Source organism: Lissotriton helveticus, chromosome 6, assembly GCF_964261635.1.
Source record: "Lissotriton helveticus chromosome 6, aLisHel1.1, whole genome shotgun sequence".
Lineage (NCBI taxonomy): Eukaryota > Metazoa > Chordata > Amphibia > Caudata > Salamandridae > Lissotriton > Lissotriton helveticus.
The window spans coordinates 614,941,052-614,965,699 of NC_136067.1; the positions used below are offsets into that span (position 1 = coordinate 614,941,052).

The 24,648-nt window shown below is 46.5% G+C and overlaps 1 protein-coding gene across 1 annotated transcript in view; it reads left to right on the forward strand.

Moving 5' to 3' along the window:
• The window catches only part of SENP6 (SUMO specific peptidase 6), a 744,657-nt gene that overhangs the window by 277,130 nt on the left and 442,879 nt on the right, over positions 1–24,648 (forward strand). Inside the window, exons 7-8 of the mRNA XM_078648082.1 lie at positions 3,566–3,729; positions 19,383–19,761. Coding sequence (XP_078504208.1) covers positions 3,566–3,729; positions 19,383–19,761 — 543 coding nt within the window. The remainder of the gene's footprint in view (positions 1–3,565; positions 3,730–19,382; positions 19,762–24,648) is intronic.

A 24,648-nucleotide genomic window follows, 5' to 3' on the forward strand; every position in this document is an offset into this window, starting at 1 on the left:
ACTTGTCCATGGACAGGCAGCTTCATATATCTACTTGTCCTGTACAAAATCCACTTGTCCCTTTAGTACCATCATGTAGTGCACCGTAAAAAATTGGCAGCACTCATTATATAAGAGCTCGGATAATAGCCTCTCTGGTTATGTCAGGCTCATAGTATAGAAGGATTTGAATACTAGTGATTTCCTTATTTTGCCTCTTTTCTGCAGAGCTACCCAGTCATCCTTTCATTCACCCACTGATATCTAGCATTTCACCTTTGCATTGACTTCCATGCATTCTTTCATCAGCCTTTCACCATTCTGTTTGTCAATTCATCCATCCATATCCAAATTCACTCATCCATCCCCAAACATATCCATCCATCTCAGCCATCTGTCCATCCTTTCACCCATTCTTCCGCTCATCCATCAGTTTACCCTTTCACTCATCCATCCTTTTACTTACTGATCCATCCACCCTGCAACCCATCTATCTTTTCACCCATTCCTTCATCAACACATCCATCGCCCATCCACCATCCCTACCATACATCCTTTCACTCATTCATCCATCTAGGAAGCCACATTTACACTCATACTCACTCATCTATCTACCCTTTCACCCACACATCCATCCTCTCACTCACTCACCCTTACATGTTAATTATGGACCTTTGTCTGCCAAGCTGCAGACAGAAGAGGCTCATCAAGAGCTCTACCCCCTATGTAGCTGCTAAAGCTAGTGGTTCTCAAAGCCCTTGGGTCCAAACCTATCCTTCCAGCTCCAAATCTATCATTCAATCTCATCCATCCCTCCTTCCGTCCATTCATACATCCATCCACTCATCCATCCACTTTCACCCCCTCATCCACCCTTTCACTCATATCCATCCACTTTCACTCATATCCATCCACTTTCACTCATCCCTCCATCCAGCCATCCTTTTGCTCTTCTATCTTCCTTTCCACTCCTATCCATCCATCTTTTCACTCATATCCTTCCTCCCTTTCACTCATCCCTCCATCCACCGTTTCACTCAACTATCCACCCATCAATCTATCCGTCCTTCCATCCATCAATCTATCCATCCTTCCTCCCATCTATCCATCCGTCCACCCAGCCATCCACCAACTCCAGCCATTCATCCACTCTCTCTCATCCATCAGTCCACCCTTTTATTCAACCATCCATCCTTTCACTCATCCATCCATCCACTTTCACCCCATCTATTCACTCACCATTTCACTCATCCATCAATTCCTTCACTCATCCGTCCTTTCATTCATCCATCCACTTTCACCCCATCCATCAATTCATTCACCCTTGCACTCATCCATCCATCCATAATTTCACTCATCCATTCTTACATACATCCTTTCACTCATTTTATCCATGTATATATCCATCCACCATTTCATGTTAATTATGAACCTTTGTCTGGACCTGCAGAAAGAAGAGGCCCATTAAGAACTCCACAGCTACTGTAGCTGCTACAGCGGTTTTGTAAGATGCCCCTGGTGCACGCACAAAGTGATACGAGAGGCCCAGTGCAAGGAGAGAAATGAGGGTGCGCCTGAGGATTGCATCAATTCCCCATCGGCAAACTTATTAACTTTAATGTAAGCCCTGGATGTGGTAAAATATGAGAGCCAAGGGGAGCGGTTCAGGGCAGTCGGAGGGGGCAGCAGAGGGGGGTTAGCAAGTACAGGCACTGGGTGAAACATAAGGTGTACAGGCAAAGCAAAGTATAAAGGAGGGTTTTGCAGGGGCTGCATGAGAAGGGAAAGCATGAGCTTTACTGTAGGCCCCCAGAGGAGAAGGATCTTTTGGCTGATTTGAGGCTCAAGGGTGAAGAACAGAATAAAAGGCAGGGGGTCACAAGGTTAAAGTCCGAGCAGGAGCCATGAGGCCCTTAAGGTAGCCTCTTACATTCCAGTGATATCTGTGTTCTGGAGCTGCGTCTTGTGCGCGAAGAAAATGAAAGGACCTGGGGAGGGCCTGGAAGCCACACAAGAGCCTCGGGGAGAAAGCAAAAAGACTTAACTGACCGTGCTGTGGATGTTTTATATGGCGCTGCAACTTTGATCTCTGCTCCATCATGATGTTGTTCTGCTCTGGGGAAATTAAAGTGCAGGCCCCAGCTTTTGCATTGACCCTTTCACTGCCAATAAACTGCTCAAAGCTCATTATTAACTGGCTGTGACCAAAAGGGTTGAACAGCTGTGTATCGGATTACCATAAAACTGTCTACTTGTCCTTTGGACAATTTAGAAATTAAAACCTCTTGCCCTTGTAAGAAATCTAGATGTCTCGGGCATCGGGAGATAGGAATTCCCCACCCCTGATAAGCGCCCGCCCTCCTCCTCCCCGTTGGAGAAAATGGTACTGTGATGTATGCTACAGGCCTTGCTTTATGCACCTTCAAAAAGAACTGAAAGTAAAAGTAGTGGGCTGTGCATGCTAGGATACCGAGGGACTCTAGAGAGTTCCTTAAAGGCACGGTATCCTTTTTCCAGACACATAATGGCAGCCTATGGAGGCTTGTCTGTCCATCCCTTCCTCTCTATCATTCCAAGGATTTGGTGAGCGGAGGAAAGTTTCTCTATGGGTGAAACTTGACAGATTGTGTTAAATGTGTTATTGGTGTAATATCCTTGGCATTTCTTGTTGAAGTACTGGACAGTGTAGCCTTGTAGGTACAGGCTGCATTATTGTCTTGAATTTTCTCTTAAGTGTTTATGCAGGACTGCAATGAAGACAGCGTTAGAGATTATTTTTGATTGCTCCAGGGTCCACGCACATGGGCGGGACTATTCACTAGATTATGACTATAACAGAGTTACCCCTACTACAGAACTGGAGTTACAGGTAAGAAACTACTCCTTATGTATGTTATTTGGTAGGCGTTAATTACAACCTCCAAGCACTATTTTCTCAAATAGCTTTCTCCTGTCTGATGCAGGCAGGACATGCTCTCTCCTAACTCTTTTTTTATTATTTTTATAGCACTGGCATCCAATGCATTTGCAATGCAATAGGTCTTGCATTTGCGAGAGTTTAAGCTGTTGGCATTGTAAATGACTCTTTTTAATTTATCTGTTTTAAAAACAACACATAAATAAAAGGCATTATCATTTACAATGCCAGTAGCTCAAAATCTCCCCAATCCGAGACCTATTGCATTGCAATTGCTTGTTCAGCTAGTGTCTCTTGCTTTTCCAGCCTGTCGGGCTAGGGGTGGGTGGGTGGTGGGTGTATCTTGTGTGTAGAGGAAAAAGTTACTTTTCTAATGGGGTCGGAGCAGGTCGGTGATTGCCGCACATGAATACAGGCTTATAAAGTTATTTTGCTTTTTTTTTTAACCACTAATGATAAAAGGCCGCTGTTCCCTTCCAGTACTTTGAAAGACCTTCCAGGAGTATGGATTAAATAAAGTATAAAGCTAGGAGTTCAGTGCGTATTTCACATTCTTTTTTAACATGTTTTATCCATGTTCCTCTGTAGATTTGAATTTTATTACTGTGCTGAATGCGTTCAACTCTATGCAGTATCTTTTTGTTAAGTCGATTTATGCCCTTTTCACAGAAAATGTATTGGACAGCAAAGAGGAACCTGATATTGAATCAGGATTTGAAATTAGACGGAAAGTCCAGCAAAAAAATCGCAGCGATCGTTACTCAACTGATATGCTTAATTCTCCTGCTATGAAAACATGCCCAAACCGTTTGGGTATGGGTCAGAAAAAACATGTAAGTTTTCATGGTTTTGGTCTTTTTCATTTTCTTTATTTCATAGTAATATGTTCGAGGCATATGGGCTGCAGATGGTACATTTATGAATAGATCGCCATCTGGTGTTGGGCTCGGATTATTGCACTTGTTTTTCTTCTGGAGAAGTCTTTGTCGTCATAGATGACTCCTCCTCTTGGTGTTAGTGCGCATGGGCATCGGCTCCATCCTTAGATTGTTTTTTTCCGCCATCGGGTTCGGATGAGGATCGAAGCGCTCCGGACCGACTTCGATAAAGAAGGCTATATTCGGCGCGTAACCCTTTCCAATTCGACGGTATTGTTATCGAACGCGACTTCACTTCCATACCGACGCGTTTCGAAGGACGACGACTACGAGAAAATCGACGTAGTCCAGCCCGGGGTCCATGGAAAGGACTCCATTTAAAAAATGTCCAACGTGTGGTGCTAAGTTCCCACACAAGGACCTACACGAGGTGTGCAACCTCTGCTTGTCCCCTGAACACGAATCCAGGGACTGTGAGGCCTGTGCAGCGTTCTCTTCAAAATCGACGATTAGAAACCGTCGAGCCCGAAGACACGAGGTATCGAGAATGCAGTCACAGGCAATCCCGGAGCTGTTTGAGGACTAGCACCCAGAAGAGGAGGAAGAAGAGGCCGATGAGGCGGGGTCTGAAGCGGACGAGTCCGACGTTGAGGAAATCGACGTCCAACAAACCGTGAGTGACGACGTCCCTTTACCAAAAAACAGACCCCGCACGGTGTCGACCCCGCCTTCGAGCCCGGTCAGACAACCGAAAAAAGTTTCCGACGCCCCGCCTTCGAGCCCGGCAACGAAACCGAAACCGAAACACTCGGTCTCCCATCATGGCGGCTCCGACAAACGGGCCACATCGACACCGAAGCTCCAAGTCAAGGAAAGCTCGAAGTCGAAGCAGTCCATGTCGACACCGAAACATGTTTCGACGTCGAAAACACCCTCGACACCGGGGACATCTTCCATACCGAAGACATCGGATCCGAATAAAATCTCGGTGCCGAAAATACAAATGGACAGTCAGAAGAAAAAACACCTTTCGGACCCGAAAACTGCGGTACCGACACAGGAATACAAGACCGATCCTAAACAAAAGACTCTGTTTATTGATCCAAAAACTGGCAAGGTAGTCACAGAACTACCTAAAAAGAGGAAGAATGAACATTCGGACGACAAAACTCATCCGAAGAAGAGAAGAGAACAATGGGGACAAATACAACTCCTCCCCATTCTCCAAAACCTAGACACACACCATCTTCTCCTCTTCCTCACAATAGAACAAATATTCCTCCCACACGACCATCTACACCTACAACAGATGTAGAGAGCGACACAGGGGAGGCGGAACATCCTGGGGATGATGAAGACACAATCCCAGAGGAGGCAGACCCATGGGAAGAGTACAATGTAGGGTCAGATAACGATAACGACCCTGAATTGTATCCTTCAAAACCCTCACCTCCTGATGATAATACTGGGTTTGCGCAACTCATTAATAGAGCAGCAACATATCACAAGGTAGAACTACACGCAGAACCTCAAATAGAGGATTTCTTATTAGAAACACTACCTACTGCACAAAGGACATCAGGAACACTACCAATGCTTAAGGGCCTTCTCAGTCATACATCAGAGATATTCAAAGACCCAGTGAGGGCTAGGGTACTGAACCCAAGAATCGATAAAAAATATAGGGCAGCTCCAAAAGACCCAATATACATTAAAGGACAAATTCCTCTAGACTCACTAGTGGTCACAAACGCTCGTAAGAGAGCAAACTCTTTATCTACGGGAGAAGCTCCACCTCCTGACAAAGAGTCTAAGCTAATAGATGCCTCTGGCAAGAGAGTAGCATCTCAAGCGGCAAACAGCTGGCGCATAGCTAATACGCAAGCACTACTTGCAAGATATGACAGAGCGCATTATGATGAGTTAGAAAAACTCATCACACATCTCCCTAAAGAACATCAAAAGAGGGCAGATCAACTCATACAAGAATTACTAACACTTCAATAAAGTGCGCCCTAGACGCGGCAGACACTGCAGCAAGATCTACAAACACAAGCATCATGTTAAGGAGACATGCATGGCTCAGGGTATCAGGGTTCAAACAAGAGGTACAAACATCGTTACTGAACCAACCCTTTGATGGGAAAACACTTTTCGGCACAGGGACAGATGAGGCCTTAGAAAAGATGAAAAAAATACCGAAACGGCTAAATCAATGGGAGCATTGCAACAGCCAACACAAAGAGGTTCCTTTCGTAGGTCCACCTATAGAGGAGGATCCAAAAATACAGGTACAAGCCAGCAACAAACCTCTTTTACACCTACATCACCCAGAGGTAATTCTAGAGGTGGCTACAGAGGTAACAACAACAAGGGTAGAGGTCGCGGAAACAACAACAACCGCAACTCTCCAACCCCAAAGCAGTGACTTCATACAGCTCCCCCCAGACCATATAACACCGGTCGGGGGACGCCTATCACAGTTCCTACCTGTCTGGGAAAACATCACATCAGACAGGTGGGTGAGACAAATTATCCAACATGGTTATTGCCTGGAACTCACATCTACCCCACCAAACATCCCCCCCAAACAGCGTCCAATGAAACAAGATCACCTGACACTATTAAAGCAGGAAGTACTATCCCTACTAGGAAAGCATGCCATAGAGAAGGTTCCACAGCACCAACAAGGAACAGGAGTATACTCCCTATACTTCCTAATTCCCAAAAAGGATGGGTCTCTAAGGCCGATACTGGACCTAAGACCTCTCAACGCATACATAAATTTCCACATGGTCACGCTCCAACAGGTACTTCCTTTACTGAAGAAAGGGGACTTTCTTTCTACACTGGATCTAAAAGACGCTTACTTTCATATCCCAATTCACAAAGCCCACAGGAAATACCTCAGGTTTGTGGTAGAAGGACAACATTATCAGTTCAAAGTCCTTCCGTTTGGTGTCACAACGGCACCAAGGGTGTTCACAAAATGCCTGGCAGTGGTGGCAGCTCACCTAAGAAGACAACAAATACATGTCTTCCCGTACTTGGACGACTGGCTAATAAAGGCCAAGTCACAAGAGGAATGTCTTCAAAACACACAAAAGACAATTCAGCTACTACACCAGCTAGGGTTCACGGTGAACTACACAAAGTCACACCTACAACCAAGCAAGGTTCAACAATATCTGGGGGCTACTATAGACACAGAAAAAGCCAAAGTATACCCCAACCCAGTCAGGATCCAAACAATCATTCAAAGATTCCAGCCACAACACTTACTAATAGCAAGAGTGTTCATGCAGCTATTAGGGATGATGTCATCCTGCATACTGCTAATACCATATGCCAAACTACAAATGCGCCCGCTACAAGAATGTTTAGCGACACAGTGGAATCAGGCTCAAGGGCAGATTACAGATCTGGTGTTGGTAGACGACCGCACACACCGCTCTCTGAAGTGGTGGAACACAACAAACATTGCCAAGGGGCCGTCGTTCCTAGAACCAATTCCACAGGTGACAATAACAGCGGACGCATCGCTCACAGGATGGGGAGCACATATGGAGAAATACACAGTACAAGGAAGGTGGAGTGTGCAGGAAAGAAGACTGCACATCAATCATCTAGAACTACTTGCAGTGTTTCTAGCATTAAAAGCCTTCCAAATGCATGTTACCAACAAAGCAGTCCTCATCAGAACAGACAACATGACAGCAATGTATTATATTCAAAAACAGGGGGGGACACACTCTCTCCAACTATCCAAACTAGTACAGGAAATTTGGAGATGGGCCATTCCTCAAAACATCTACCTGTTAGCCGAACACCTACCAGGAGTCCAAAACCAGATAGCAGACATCTTAAGCAGACAGTCGGAACAAATACACGAATGGGAACTGCACCAACAAATACTGCAGCCATTCTTCCAAAGATGGGGACAACCAGAGATAGACCTCTTTGCCACTCATCAGAACGCAAAATGCCAAAGCTTTGCGTCCAGGTACCCACACCACCTGTCGCAGGGCAATGCGTTATGGATAAATTGGTCCAACAAATTTGCATACGCTTTTCCCCCACTCCCACTAATCCCATTAGTGGTCAGAAAGCTGCAACAACACTCAATGACCATGATACTAGTGGCACCCACGTGGGCACGACAACCGTGGTTCACCACGCTCCTGCAACTCTCACAAGTGCCACATCAAAAGCTACGAATTCTACCCATGCACCTTACACAGAACCATGGAGAAATAATGCACCCAGATCCCACACAATTGAACCTAGCGATCTGGCTCCTGAAATCCTAGAATTTGGGTACTTAGATCTACCCCCAAATTGCATGGAGATAATTAAACAAGCAAGACGTCCTACCACCAGAGCGTGCTATGCAGCTAAGTGGAAGAGGTTTGCTATACACTGTACTAACAACAATATCAACCCTCTGGACGTATCAACAAGGGAGATTATTTGCTACTTATTACACTTACAGCAATGTAATCTAGCGTACACATCTATCAGAGTACATCTAGCAGCTATAGCAGCGTACCTACAAAACAGGCAGCACATATCACTGTTCAGAGTACCAGCGATAAAAGCATTTATGGAAGGCCTCAAAAGAGTCATTCCACCAAGGTTACCACCTTCCCCAGTCTGGAACCTCAACGTAGTACTCACCAGACTAATGGGCCCACCTTTCGAACCTATGCATAGGTGTGAAATACAATTCCTTACATGGAAGGTGGCTTTCCTTATAGCCATTACCTCACTTAGGAGAGTAAGTGAATTACAGGCATTGACAATACAAGAACCATTCCTACAGTTACACCAGAATAAAGTGGTTCTTAGAACAAACCCAAAGTTCTTACCTAAAGTAATTTCGGCATTTCACATCAATCAGCCAGTGGAACTACCAGTCTTCTTTCCAAAGCCACAGACGGTGGCAGAAAGGGCTCTACATACACTAGATGTCAAAAGAGCCATTTTGTACTACATAGAAAGAACACAAAACTTCAGGAAAACTAAACAACTATTTGTAGCATTTTCACCGACACATAAGGGCAATCCTATCTCTAAAGCAGGCATCGCTAGATGGATTGTAAGATGTATACAAATATGTTACATTAAAGCAAAGAGAACATTAACTGTTCCTCCTAGAGCTCATTCTACACGAAAACTAGGAGCATCTATGGCATTCTTAGGGAACATTCCCCTAGATGACATATGTAGAGCAGCAACTTGGTCTACACCACATACATTCACGAAGCACTACTGTGTTGATGTACAGGCTACACAACAAGCCAGAGTGGGCCAACCTGTATTAAAAACTCTATTTCAAACAGTTGCGACAGACACTGGTGACCATCGCTAGGGACGTAACTGCTGTACAATCTATTCATAAATGTACCATCTGCAGCCCATATGCCTCGAACGGAATATGCTACTTACCAGTATGCATCTGTTCTTGGCATAGAGGGCTGCAGAGTGGTACATGCCCTCCCTGCCTCCCCGGAAACCTGTGTCTGTCCCAACATTATCTTATTTAGATACACTTACATGGGCATATCTTTATGTATTATACTACACTACTCCATCTAACCCTACTATGGCAAAACAATCTAAGGATGGAGCCGATGCCCATGCGCACTAACACCAAGAGGAGGAGTCATCTATGACGACAAAGACTTCTCCAGAAGAAAAACAGGTGCAATCATCCGAGCCCAACACCAGATGGCGATCTATTCATAAATGTACCACTCTGCAGCCCTCTATGCCAAGAACAGATGCATACTGGTAAGTAGCATATTCCATTTGCTACACATTTTAACTTTTGTACCACTGTTGGTTTAAGGTAATTGTGAAGCTTGCCATTTCATAATGTAATGGAAAGCTGTCCTCCCTTCTATTTACTTGGAAGATTACAATTGGAAAATATATGCTTATCTGATTTATGTGTGTGTGTGTGTGTGTGTGTGTGTACACAAACAGGACCTCTAAGGGTGGCAAAATAAGTGCTGCAGCCCTTAGAGCCTCCTCTGATCACAGGGCCCTTGGTACCATTTACACAGGACTTGTATGTTGCCGTAGAGGTGCCAATTTGGGGGTGCACAGTGCCATTTTAGGGGACAAATATAGGCCCTGGTTGGCAGGAACCCAGGGTACACTTAGTCAAAGAGCATCAACATCAGGCAAAAAGTGTGTGTGGGGGGACAACCATGCAAAAAGGGGCACTTTCCTACACTCGGATCCTGCCCAGTCATCCGCACCACCAAGAGTAACATTATGTAACATAGTGTCTTTAGATTTTAAGTTAAAAAAAATTTAAGTATTTTGCGAGGTTACTTTTTACAGTGTGAATCTTTTCTGGATTCACATGCTGTGCATTATCCCGCTATCTAGTGGTTGGGTCCGGAATTGTTGTATTTGGCATTTTTTTTCTTTTCCCTCTGTGGGCGTCGACATACCACCATTTGGTGTCCTCCGTGAAGTTGACGTACTTCCTCTGGAAGCTCCCACCTTTGGTCGCCATCTTCAGATTCTTTTTTTCCGCTGTTGGGTCTTCATCGATACGGAAGGAGCTCCTGAAATTTGGAGAGAAGAATCGACAAACATTAAAGAATAATCTTCAAGAACATACAGTACGACAATTTGACGTACCAGACTTCGAAAGAAGGTGCCAGAGGGCGCCGCAAGGTGAAAACAACAACCTCACCAACGACTGGACAATGCGCATACAGGGGGCTCACTGTGCATGGTGATAGACAAGACACCATTCAAGTTTTGCCAAAATTGTCACCACAAGTACGCCCAGAAGGACCAACATCCTGTCTGCAACCTTTGCTTACCCCACTGCATCACCAAAGTGAAAATTGCACCGCATGTTCTGCTGTCACCCTAAAAACTTTGAGGGTTTGGGAGAGACAGAGAAAAGACAACTACAACATGCAGGGGCAGGACACAGTACCATCACTACGAGACCTGGGTCTCTCCAGTGAGGAAGAGGACAATGTCGCTGAAGGGTCCAGGGGGCGACGCTTACATGGACATTCAAGTCGTAGATGTTGAAAAGAAGACTTCAAGAGACATAAGAGAACAGTTGACCTCCAAAAAATTAGACAAGTCCCGAAAGGCATACTCAAAGGCCTTGAAGGGAGCCTCTGCGTTGAAGCACTCTACGTCAGCAGCTGCGTCCAGAGACAAACACTCTGAGGGATCCTTAGACAAGGACTCCGTAACAGCAAAGACCCTCGAAAATCCAAGATGTTGAGAGACGATCAAGGAAAGGAAGCTTCGACGTTGAAACAAGAGAGGTCAAAACATGCATCAACAGTGGTGAAGGCACCGTCGACCGCGGAGAGAAAGGCAGAAAGTCTCGACAAGGAAACGCAGGCGTCCGAGTTCGAGAAGAGGCTAGAAGCTGAAATGGCGAGTATTCTGCAAAGAAAGAAAGAGTTCGATGAAAGCTTGAAGCAATTCAAGATACTGCCAAAAACGTCAACAGAAATGGAAAAGAGTGTCGAGGAATTTGAATCGCCAATGACATTCGAACAGCTCGAGGAGCAAGAAGAAGACATTTTTCGAGGAAGAAGTAGTATAGGAACAAACTTACGTGGGCTCTGAAACCTCCGAGGTTCAAGAGATAGAATGGTAAGACCTAGACGCCGACTCCCCAGAAGAAGCTGTTGATATATTTTCTTTGAGGCCTTCACCACCAGCCGACGTTGGTATATACAACCAAGTCATGAAGAAGGCAGCAGATACCTACGGAGTACAGCTAGAACATGAAAAACCACATTTATGTTTTCTGCTCGAGACTTTAATGCCTACACAACTAAGGAACTAGTTCATTCCTATGCTGCTAGATCGGGTAAAAGAGGCATTTAAGGAGCCACATGCAGCTTTCGTAGTAGCAATAACAACACTACACAGAGTTAGTGAGTTACTGGCACTAACACTACAGGAACCCTACTTCCAAATACATAATGACAGAATAGTCATAAGAACAGAGCCACACTTCATGCCAAAGGTGGTATCACAATTCCACATCAACCAATCCATACAAATACCAAGTTTCTTCCAAAACTCAGAGACCAGCAGAAAGGGCATTGCACACCCTTGACGCTAGAAGAGCAGTCCTGTATTACACTGGAAAAACAAAGGATTACTAGAAGGAAAAGCAACTTTGTATCGTTTAACAGTTTTCTACTAAGGTCAGTAACCAAGAACACAATTGCAAGATGGATTGCACAAGCCATACAGTTGTGCCACAAACAGGCTCCACAGTCTCACTCAGCAAAAAAGGAAGGGGCAACAATCGCCTTTCGAGCCAATACTTCAATTCAAGACATGGTCTTCTGTGCACATGTTCACATAACAGTGCTGTGTGAACACTCAAACGAATAAAGGAGCACAAATAGGACAAAGGGTCCTGCAACATCTATTCATGAACTAATGCTCATCTTCCACCCAGCTACCACAAGACTAACAAACCGCTACAAAATCCAAGCACAGCATGTGAATCCAGAAAAGATTCCAGCTGCAAAACGTATAGTTTTGCAGCGTGAATCTTTCTGGATTCACTATGCTGTGCATTATTCCGCGGTCTTGTGGTTGGGTCCGGATTCGTAGTCTTTTCTTTTTTTTTTTTTTTTTGTTTTTGTTTTGTTGTAGCCCAGGTGGGCGTCGGCGTCACACCCCTTTGGGTGTATTTCCTGTGACGTCGGCATGCTTCCTGCGGAAGCTCCCACTCTTGAGCGCCATCTTCAGATTCTTTTTTTCCGCGGTCGGGTCTGGATCGTTCCCGTTTGGGCTCCAGACATTTTTGGAGAAAGAAGAAAGAAAATACAGAAAAGACGAGGAGAAGTCATCTGAAGACTGCAGGGGACTTCATCGACGAAAAGCCGGCAAGGAGAAGGCGTTTTTTCATCGAGATCATCGACGACCGTCGACGAACACGCGACCAGAGAGGCCCTGGACGCTCGATGATGGACAACACGCCGTTCAAATTCTGCCGTAACTGCCACCACAAGTACGCGCAGAAGGACCAGCACCCGGTATGCAACCTTTGCCTACCGGTGGACCACGAAAGCGGAGACTGCAACGCCTGTTCCGCCTTCGCCCCGAAGACACTTCGCGTGAGAGAGAGGCAGAGGGTAGCACACGCCACCCTGCAGGGGAAGGCCCTGACTCCGTCCCTCTACGAGCTGGGGATGTCCTCCGAGGAAGAAGACAACGCTGCCGCCGAAGACGACAGCTACACGGTCGTAGAGACCGATTACACGAAGACTTCTGACAAGGTAGGAGACTCTTCGGCCCCCAAGACCCCGAGAGACTCTGAGTCTAGAAAAATCGAGGGCAAGACCCCGAAAACGCCGACGCCAAAAAAGGCGGCGTCCGCGACTACTCCCAGGCCCAGCGGATCCTCCGAGAAGGAGTCCCCGGCGCGGAGGGCTGCTGATCAGCATAAAATGTCGAAAATCGTCCCCGAAAAGGATCGATCGACGCCGAGGGAAAAAGACCCAAGACTGACGACGACGACCAGAGACCCAAGACCCGGTCCGACGTCGACGTCGAAAACTTCGACGCCGAAAGGTACGGCGACGAACCATCCTCCGAAAAGAACGGCCGACCCATCCGACGCGGAGCACGCGGCAGAGATGGAGAAGAAGAGAAGGCGCCTCGAGGCCGAAATGGAGAACATCATGCAGCGGAAGAAAGATTTCGATGCAAAGATGAAGGCCTTCACGATCCCTCACAAGACCAAGCCACCGGTGATGGAGGCAGTCAAGGAGGAGGAAGAGATCGCCGAAGTCGTCGAGGAACATGACCAGGACGTCGAGGTGATCGACGACCAGGAGGAGTACGAGAATCCCTACGATAGTTACAACTATGGGGAGGAAGAGGAAAGCAGGACGGACGCAGACTCGACACCCTCTGACCTACAGGAGGTAGATTACATAGATGTCGACACCGACAGCCCGGAGGAGGTGGTCGACACTTACCCCTCGAGGCCCTCGCCGCCGGACATCGGGGCCTACAACTCGGTGATACAAGCTGCCGCAGCAGCTTTCAAGCTCAAGCTCAACGAAGAGAAGCAGAAAGCAGACTTCCTTCTAGAAACATTGCTCCCAACACAAACGAGGAGCCAGTTCCTTCCAATGCTCGAGAGCGTCTTGGCTCAGGGGAAGGAAGCTTTCAGGGAGCCCGCAACATGCAAGGCAGTAACTCCCAGAACTGAGAAGAAGTACAAGCATGCCACAAAGGACCCGGCCTACATTCAGGGCACGGTCTCCGCAGACTCCATTATCACGGCCACAGCAAGGAGGAGGGCTAACGTACCCACTACCTCGGGCCCACCACCGGATAAGGAGAGCAAAAGGATGGATCTGGTGGGCAGAAGGATCGAACGGAATGCCGCGACCCACTGGCGCATGGCTAATTCCAACGCCCTGATAAACAGGCACATGTACCAAATCATGGAGGGACTGGGGCAGTTGGTGAAGGACTTGCCCCAGGATGCCAGACAGAAAGCCGAAAAGCTGGTTGAAGAGGGAAAAAACGCGGCAAATTCTTGCCTTAAGACGGCCCTGGATGGGGCAGACACCGCCAGCAGGCTCATGATGATGGGCGTCACGGAAAGGAGGCACGCCTGGCTCAGGATATCCGGTTTCAAACCGGAGGTGCAACACAGCATCCTGAACACACCGTAACGGCAGCACGCTTTTCGGACCAACAGTTGATGAAACGCTCAGCCAACTGAAGAAAGATAACGAAACAGCAAGATCCATGGGAGCATTGCAGTTCAGAGGGAACAAGAGGGGCACCCCGTCACGGAGGCCCGGCGGGAGAGGCTGAAACCAGCCAGGTACATCACACCAGGCTTTCCAGCAAACGCACCAGGCAGACTCGCAGACTCAGCAGGGTCATCAGAAGCAGTCCTGGCAGTACCAACAAAGAGGCCAGTCCTTTCGAGGGAGAAATGGACGGGGACAAAATAGAAGAGGGGGGCAGCAGCCCACCTCCAAGTGACTTCAAAAAACTCCGTGTGCCCGCCCACAAAAAAGACCCCAGGGGGCAGCACGTACAGATGGGTCAAGACAAACTAGACACCTACGACCACATGACACCAGTGGGAGGAAGATTAAGATTCCACCTCCAAGAGTGGAGAGAAATCACATCAGACAAATGGATCCTCAACATTATCCAATTCGGATACTGCATAGAGTTGGAGGGGAGGCCAACAAGCAGAAAACCAAAAAGAAAGCCACTAGCAAGCAAGCAGCTGCAGTGCCTTCAGGAAGAAGCAAAAGAACTCCTGCAGAAGCAGGCCATAGAACGGGTACCCTTCGAGGAAAGAAACACAGGAGTATACTCAACGTACTTCCTGGTACCAAAAGTAGACGAGACAATGAGGCCCATTCTCGATTTACGGTTCATGAACAAATTCATAAGAACGCAAAAATTCAAAATGACCTCCCTGCAAGAGGTGCTCCCACAATTGCAGATCGGGGACTTCATGGTCACAATAGACCTCAAGGACGCATACCTGCACATTCCAATGAACAGAAAGCACAAGCACATGCTCAGGTTCACCGTCGGAGAAAGCCACTACCAGTTCACGACACTGGCCTTTGGTCTAAAATCAGCACTAAGAGTTTTCACAAAGTGCCTCGCAGCAGTCGCAGCGCACCTAAGAAGGCAAGGGATACACGTATACCCTTACCTGGACGACTGGCTGGTGAAAGCAAACTCATACCAGAAATGCAAGCTGCACGCACATACAGTGACAAGCACGCTCATAAACCTGGGGTTCTCCATCCATTGGAAGAAATCATCAATGGAGCCAGAACAAGTGAAGATCTTCCTGGGAGCACAGATCAACACCTTACAGGGCAAGGTGTTCCCCAGCGAGAAGAGGGCGAGGGCGCTGGTGAAGGAAACTCGCCTCTACCGGAAGGGACGAGCTCGGACAGTGAGGACTGCGAGCAAGATCATGGGGATGATGGCATCATGCATCCACCTGGTACCGAATGTACGACTCCACATGAGACCCATTCAAGAATGGCTACAGGAGCAATGGTCACAAGCTACAGGCAGTTGGGAGGATCTAGTGGTTGTAACGCACGCAGTGCAGAAGGAGATGACATGGTGGACCATGGAGAACATAGCAAGGGGAAAGCCTCTAACGCCCCCAACGCCAACAGTGACCATCACCACAGACGCATCCCTGAAGGGATGGGGCGCTCACATGGAGGAGCTCAAGGTGAGGGGACTGTGGACACCAACAGATGCGACAAAGCACATCAATTACTTAGAATTGAAGACAATCTTCCTTGCACTGAAAGCCTTTCAAACAAGACTGTACAAACACAAGGTGTTGATACAAACAGACAATACCACTGCGATGTTCTACATCAACAAGCAGGGGGCACACAGTCAGCCCCGCTTTCAACGCTGGCGCAGGAGAAATGGAGATGGGCCATCCCTCTCAAGATAGACCTGCTAGCCATACACCTGCCAGGGAAGGACAACATACAAGCAGATTGGCTCAGCAGGCAGACATCGGCATCCCACGAGTGGGAGCTCAATTCTCAGGAGACAAGGTGCCTATTCGACAGGTGGGGAACTCCATCGGTGGACCTGTTTGCCACACGCCAGAATGCAAAATGCCAAAACTTCGCATCCAGGCAGCCCGAGGAAGGATCACTAGGGAATGCCCTATGGATAGATTGGTCAAGGACATTTGCCTACGCCTTTCCCCCGATATCACTGATGCACAGAGTACTGAGCAAATGCAGAGCGAGCAACATGACACTGATACTGGTCGCACCACAGTGGGCGAGGCAGACATGGTACTCGCAGATCATGGAGATGACACAGCGTGCACCCCACAGATTCAGCAGGAGTAAAGACTTACTCTCCATGCAGAACGGAGAGGTGCTACACCCAGAGCCAGAGAACATGAGCCTAGCAGCGTGGCTCCTGAGGACATAGAGTTCGCACATTTAAGATTGCCAGAAAGTACCCTGAGGGTCCTGCGGGAGGCAAGAAGCCCTAGCACTCGGAAGTGCTATGTTGCGAAATGGAAAAGGTTCACAATATGGTGCAGACAAGAAAGACTTCACAATAAAATGAAGAAGGACTCCACAGTGCTAAAGTACCTGACGCACTTGCTAGAGAAGAACCTTAGCTCATCCTCCTTGAGAGTTCACTTGGCAGCGATAGTCGCCTACACAAGGGGAGAAACTTGCAGGAGTTTCTTCACATCACAGGTGGTGAAGAGATTCCTAGAAGGTGCGAAAAGGATCGCACCACCCAAGCGGGTGCCGCCACCTGCATGGAACTTAAACATAGTCCTAACGGAACTCATGAAGGAGCCCTTTGAACCACTCCACAAGGCGTCCTTAAAGATGCTAACTATGAAAACAGCTTTCCTGGTTGCAATAACGTCCTTACGCAGAGTAAGCGAGCTTCAGGCTCTGACGCTACAAGAGCCCTACATACAAATACACAATGATAGAGTTGTGATGAGGACTGACCCACACTTCATGCCGAAGGTGGTATCTAAATTTCACATGAACCAGTCTATACAGATACCGAGTTTTTTCCAAAAACCGACAACTGCCGCAGAGCGAGCTCTGCACACCCTGGACGCCAGAAGGGCAGTCATGCACTACATTGAGAGGACGAAGGGACACAGGAAAACAAAACAGTTCTTTGTGTCATTCGCCAACAGTTACATGGGAAAGGCAGTAACCAAAAAGACCATTGCACGATGGATCGCACAGACAATTCAACTCTGCCACAAGCGTGCAGGACAAGAGCTAGCAGAGGGGACACGTGCCCACTCCACTAGGAAAAAGGGTGCTACAATAGCCTTCCTGGCTAACACACCCATACAAGACATATGCCTGGCGGCAACATGGGCTTCGGTGCACACGTTCACGAAGCACTACTGTGTGGACATACAGATGAACAAGGAAGCTCAAGTTGGACAGAAGGTGCTACAGCACATATTCAATACCCAACGCTCATCTTCCACCCAACCGCCACAGAGATGAGAAACCGCTACAAAATCTATGCACAGCATAGTGAATCCAGAAAGATTCACGCTGCAAAACGAATAGTTTTCTTACCTGTCGGTGTAGTTTTGCAGCTTGAAGATCTTTCTGGGTTCACTAGCGAACCCACCCACCTCCGCCAGAAAGATGAGGCTGGAGAGAGAAGAGGTGGAAATAGAAAAAGTGGAAAAGACTTTGAAGGTACAAAGCGGTAAAATATCACCTGAATAGAACATTGCCATTACTTCGGAAACGAAAGAAACACGGAAAAAAAGAACCCGAAGATGGCGCCCAAGAGTGGAGCTTCCGCAGGAAGCATGCCGACGTCACAGGAAATACACCCAAAGGGGTGTGACGCCGACGCCCACCTGGGCTACAAAAAAAAAGAAAAAAGAAAAGACTACGAATCCGGACCCAACCACAAGACCGCGGAATAATGCACAGCATAGTGAATCCAGAAAGATCTTCAAGCTGCAAAACTACACCGACAGGTAAGAAAACTATTCGTTTCTTACCTGTCGGTTTAGTTTTGCTGCTTGAAGAATTTTCTGGATTCACTAGCGAACCCACCTTCCTCCACCAAGAAAGATGAGCAAAGGGGACGAAGGACAAAAAAAAAAAAGAATCTGAAGACGGCGACCAAAGGTGGGAGCTTCCAGAGGAAGCACATCGGCGTCACAGGAGGACACCAAATGTTAGCATGCTGATGCGTTCAGAAAAAAATGACAAATGCAACAATTCGGGACCACACCACTAGATAGCGGAATAATGCACAGCATGTGAATCCAGAAAATTCTTTAAGCTGCCAAACTACACCGCCAGGTAAGAAATTATGTTCTCTTAACCGCATGCTCGCTAGCGGTTTTCCCGCTGCGCGCTGCGTTTAAAAAAAAAAAGGCGCGTTACATGACGAGCTCAGCTAGTCATCAGCGTGCAAGCGTCGTCGCTCATGACGAGCTCAGCTCGTCATGAGCGCGGAAGTGGTTAAAACAAAAACCACCTGCTGTATGGGGGTAGTAGTTAAAAGAAGCATAGTTGGGGATATAGTGGTGGTGACCATGTGGTTTGGGGCAGGTGTACAGGTGTGTGTTGTGACTTGGGGGGAGTACGTTTGGTCTGAGTCGTCCTCCTCGTTCCCAGGGGGTATCTGTGGTCTTGTAGCGCTGTCCACCTGGAGAGAGTTGTGCAAAATGGAATCCCACGCTTGCGTGAATCGGGAAATCTATATTCTGTATCTAAATGGACACACAACACTTTTGGATGCCTCGCCTCACCTCCCCCTGTAGGGCAGCCCTCTCACATTCCACCATATGCTAGTGAGTTTGTTAAACCTTTTGTTGGTTGCAGAGCAGCTCCTTAATTACCTCTTTTGTTTTTTCGATTTTTCAAGTAAATGTTGAATAATACGGTTATTTCCATGCTTTTGATTAACAGTTGAGCAAACAATGCTGCAACTTGCAAGGTCGGAACTAATGCTCAGCTCCTCTTAAACTCAAAAATTGTGCATATATTTAACTGTATTTATAACCCTTTCCTTTTTCTTTGTAGACTTCCGAGCAATCTCCACATTCAACGCTTTGTCCAAATTGTGGAAAGGAGAATGACAGTCAAAGCAAATGTCAATGTTCTGCTGATTTACAAAGACACTCGAGGCAAGCTATGTCACTTAGTGAGTTACCTGGACCACTACCACGGCCGGCCATTCATCAACATTCACCAATGCATAAGTCAATTAGTATAGGATTAAACGCAAAACACTTTTATGGTTCTGATTTTACAACAAATGTTTCTCCTGACATCTGGTTAAATCGTGAACTTGGCCGAAACTTGTTGCCAACAAATGGCAAAGTTGGACTTGCTGATGTAGCACATAAAACTGCAAGAACTATAAAACTGAGGGGAGTAAAACCTGAAATGAGTGATCCAAGTAAGTTTCGTTTACAGTCATTTGCATTTAATGTTTTGTTTAACTTATTTCTCAACACTCTAGTTTTGCTGTTGCTATGAAATGCAAGTAAGACGTGATTATATTAACCAATTTGCTACTGCTCTATTTAGTGACCTCCTAACAACAAAGCTAAGTTGGCCCTGTCTGGATTCAGACTTGTGACATGCAAGCCAACAAAACTTAATTCGTAGTCTGACCCACTTAATCTTTTTTTTTTTTTTTTTTTGTGGAAAGACCTGCTTTTTATAGCTTTTTAACATGAAGTAATGGACATTAGTCACCACAGTGTACCTCTGATTTCACATAGGTGACAGAGTTCTCCACAGGTGGTGCTGGCAACTGCACTACACAAAATGTACTCTGTAATAGACTTGGACGAATTTTCATGCCAAATAGTAGGAGTGGTCATTAAAAACGGGGTACAGAGCAATGCACACATGACGTATTGCTGTAGAGAATGCATGATTTTCTAAGTGCAGCGAGCTAAGCACTACAAAAAGAATCCATTGGGCAAAACACATGTATGAATTACACCATAGAGATCTTAACACTACCCATCATTCAGGTATGCACTTCTCAAATGGGTGGTACACACTACTTCAAGCCTGTGCATCACACATGGGGTGTTTGACACTTAACATGAGGAACTCAGAACTGCACACACAACGCTCAGTACTGAACATGAGCTATTTGGCACTGCCTAGGGAATGCTCTGCATACATTGACGGTGCTTGGAAGACACACATATGTGGTATCTGGCTGTGCAAACTGGCAAACCTGTATTACACATTGAGCGCCTGTCACACCACAAGCTGTGTTGTGTACTGCACATGGATTACTCTCCTCTCCATATGTGGTACTTCCCCCTGCAGATGGTTTATTCAAGCGCGATGAGACGAAGATAGTGGCTGAGAGCCATTGCGAATGCTCCGTCTTAGCAGGTGTAACCTCTTTGGGAAAGGCTTTGGCTATAGAAGTAGTGAGGCAAATTTAACTGGATAGATCTCCTTTCATATAATTAAAAACAGATGAAAAATAAATTGGAAACATCATTTGCAGCGTGAATTCTTTTCTGGATTCAAATGCTGTGCATTATTCAGCCATCTAGTGGTTGGGTCTGTGTAGGAAGCTGGCTCTGTGTATGATATTATCACTAGGTGGTAATACCCTGCACCGAGTCCTGGGGTTCCCCGAAGGTGTACAGAGCTCAATGCTAAACCAAAAGTGCTCTATTAGTGGTAATGTGGGCAAGCACCTTAGGCCTAACACAGAGGAGTGTAAGACACTTATTGCACACACATGATCAATAAATGACACAACTCAGGAAAGATATCCAGACAATTTTAAGACCCAGGTCCTCGTAAAAAAAGTACATTTTTACTTCCAGTGTTATCCCATGGGGAAAACAACATTGTGGTTAAACAGGCGAGTATCTAACTTATAATTTCTCTCTTCAGAGTCAAAAGTCAGTAAGGGCCAGGGGTCAGGTAGGTCCCAAAACTGCACCATCTGCTGCACATGGGCGGCTGGGTGCAGAGGTCAAAATCTGAGTTTGGCCCAATGCTTTCCAAAGGAGACAGGGGGTGCTGGGGGCCACACTTCTTGCAGGTAAGTAAATCGGTTGCAGGGGCCAAGCTTTAGGGGTTTGCGCAAGCACAGGAGTAGCCACAAAGCAGCCCCAAACATACACCACCGATGGCACAGGGGCGGCTGGGTTCAGGGTGCAAATTCGACAGATGGCGTCCAATGCTTTTCGATGAGGATTTTCCTGATGGCAAAATGGCTGCACTAGTGAGGTGGAGGCAGAACTACTTCGCAGTGTCCATTAAGACTGATCACTGCTGCTATGCTGAAGGCAGAGTGCTGTTTCAGCCTGAGGTTGTTTCCCTGTGTTAGTTGCTAAAAATGCCAAGGCCACCCATTCTGGGCTGGAGAATGGAATATCTCAATCCACCATAATCAGACTCCCCCGCTTAAATTGTTGTTGCTCTATTTACAACATTTTCCCCTTGCAAAAATCTTAAATCATTAAGGAAGGTCCAGTTTCTGAGCAACAATTGGTGGTACTTGAGCAATTAATGAAAGTCTTTTGGAACCCTATATCGCAAAACAAGTGCAGTGTCATCCTTGTTTTGCATGTCAGAGACCACAAGGCCCAATGAAAAGCTAGGCTTTCAAAAGTGATTCATAAATAAGATCAAAGGAACAGCACAGGTCCTTTCGGGATCCCAGAGGTTAGTATTTCCTAACCAGAACTCTTATACATTTAATATAATTGGCTTTAAATGCGAAAGACGCCAACCGGAAAGATGTACTCCTTGCAGCATTGAGGATTCTTGGCCTTTATGTTGCGCTATGTAATGTCTATAATAAGTAGTAGCTTTCGGATTGAGGCCTTTGGACTGAGGCCTCAGAGGTTACGCACATAAAGCAGTTGATAACTTTGTATGCATTGTTCATACCTAATTGATTTACGTGCTTGTGAGAGGTTGCCCGGTATATGCTGTTCACTAATTAAAGTAGGCACCTTGCACCAGTCCAAACAACCCTTATGGTGATGTAAGAGGTCAAAGATAACCTTAGAAAGCTATCCTAGTGGTAGCTGTGGAGAGCAGCCTTCAGGATTAGTCTTGAATGAATGTTAAGCAGCTTTTTTTTTTACCAGAATGCAACCTTATAGTATTGGTTAAATGAAAGGAGAATCACACAAAAGTTATCAAAATATGTATTTATTGATATAACACTCTCTAATAGGACACAGATCTTCTACACGAAGATTCTCACAAAACACACAATACTGTAGCACAGAAACAATAGTAAATAGCACTAATACACAGTGGGCTCCAGGGGAGACCAGACCATATACTAAAATAGTGATATAAGAACCACGACTCGAGTTAAGACCATGTCTAGATGTCATAGAATCGCTGGCATTTACACATTGCCTTTGATAAGCCTGCCTGCTCGTGCCAAGCTACCAAGGCGGTGAGCAGGGGTTATCTAAAGAGTGTATCCTCTTTACCCTAACTAGAAGCACGGCCCCTATTTGGACAGTGGTACCCACCTCTGCCAACTAGAGACCCCCAGTTCTAACACCTATTATTTAACATCTATGTCAGACCCCTGGCAGCGATCGCAGAGGACGCTGGGTTGTCATTATTCTCTTGCGCTGATGACACCCAGATTATTTTCTCTCCCTCTGCGGGCAAGGAGGCAGAGCCATCTGTTCACCGGTCTGGGCCGAGTAAAATTGCATCCTGAATGCAGGCCAGTTTTCTTAAACTCAATGGTGAAAAAACTGAGGTCCTGATCTTGGGGAAAAAACTATTATCTCTGGGGACCTCTCCATTGGCAGACAGAAATGGGTGCTCTACCTCGCCCGTCTCTTTGTGTCCGAAATCTTGGCTTTATTATTGACGACTTACTATCTATGAGTCAACAAGCTTTTAAGGTGGCTGCAACTTGTTTAACCATCCTGAATTGGTTGAAGAAAATTGTTTGGATGTTGCCAAGCTGCACCCAGAGAACCGTAGTCCAGGCACTGGTAACGTCTAGACTGGACTACGGTAACATTCTCTACTTAGGAGCCAATAGAGATGTGACACGCAAGCTGCAGTTGGTGCAGAATTCTGCTGCAAGATTGCTTTGCCAGGTTTCTAGAGCGGCCTCCATCTCTGGCTCTTTGAGAGACCTCATTGGCTGAGAGTTGAGAGCCGGATCAAGTTCAAAGCTTTGAGCTATATGTTCAGGGCCAAGCAGGGCACGGCTAGTCAATATCCGCTAAATCTAGTCAAACCCTATTTGCCATCACACACTCTTCGCTCTTTCACCCAAGCTAACTTCATAGTGCCTAGGATTAGGCTGCCCCGTATGGGTGGTCGCTCCTTTACTTACCCTCCTTGTAGAATACCACTCCGAAATGAAACCAGTTATATGCACTTTCGTAAGATACCCAAAACCTGGTTGTTTAATCAGTGATTCCTTTCCTGCTCCTTCTCTGGATTGGTGCCGGGAATGCCTTTTTGGGTAGCTGTTGCGCCCGATATAAACTTAAATAACATAACATAACCTCCCTGTGATAGGATGACTATTGTTCTGCTTTCCCCTGCTCGAGCTTAGCTCAGCAGCAGGAGGGCAGAAATGTGTCTCTGGTCGGCAGCAACCATTTTGTGCTGCCCGCGACTAGAAGGGTGGTACCGGGAACACCAGGGACCCAACGAACCTCGCTTCTGAGGGATGGAATCATACCTCCCACAGTGTGGGGGTAGGATTCCACAATGTTTGACACAAAACACGATAGGGTTACTTTCAGCCGTTTTAGAGTTAGTCATCACGTGGTCGCATAATGCCACCCTATATATTGTAAATGGCTGTTTCACTAACAACCCGGTAGAATGGACTCTGTAGGCTGCAGCAGTGTCCTTGCCTTCAGGATTGTTATGACCTGCTATAGGGGTGACTTATAGGTTTTGAGTGTAGTGACCCTTAACTATAGGAAATCTATATCTTAAGTAAGTAATACATGCACCAGCTTACACAGGCTGCAATGGCAGGCCTGTAGGTAAATTTTGTGTGGCCTCTCATGGGTGGCATAATACATGCTTCTGCCCATGGGAGGCCTCTGTGGTACCTATGCTCTGGGTGCATGGGTACCATATACTAGGGGCTGACAAGGGTACCCCAGTATCCAATCTAGAGTGTACCAAAGTACATAACATTACAGTTTAGGGAGAAAGCAGATAGACTGGGGTCCTGATTAGCAGGATCCCAGTCAGACTAGTCAAAAACAGTATCACATTTTAGCAAAAATTGGGGGTGACCATAAGAAGCAGATCCTACTTTCCTACAATGCTGCTTGCATTTATT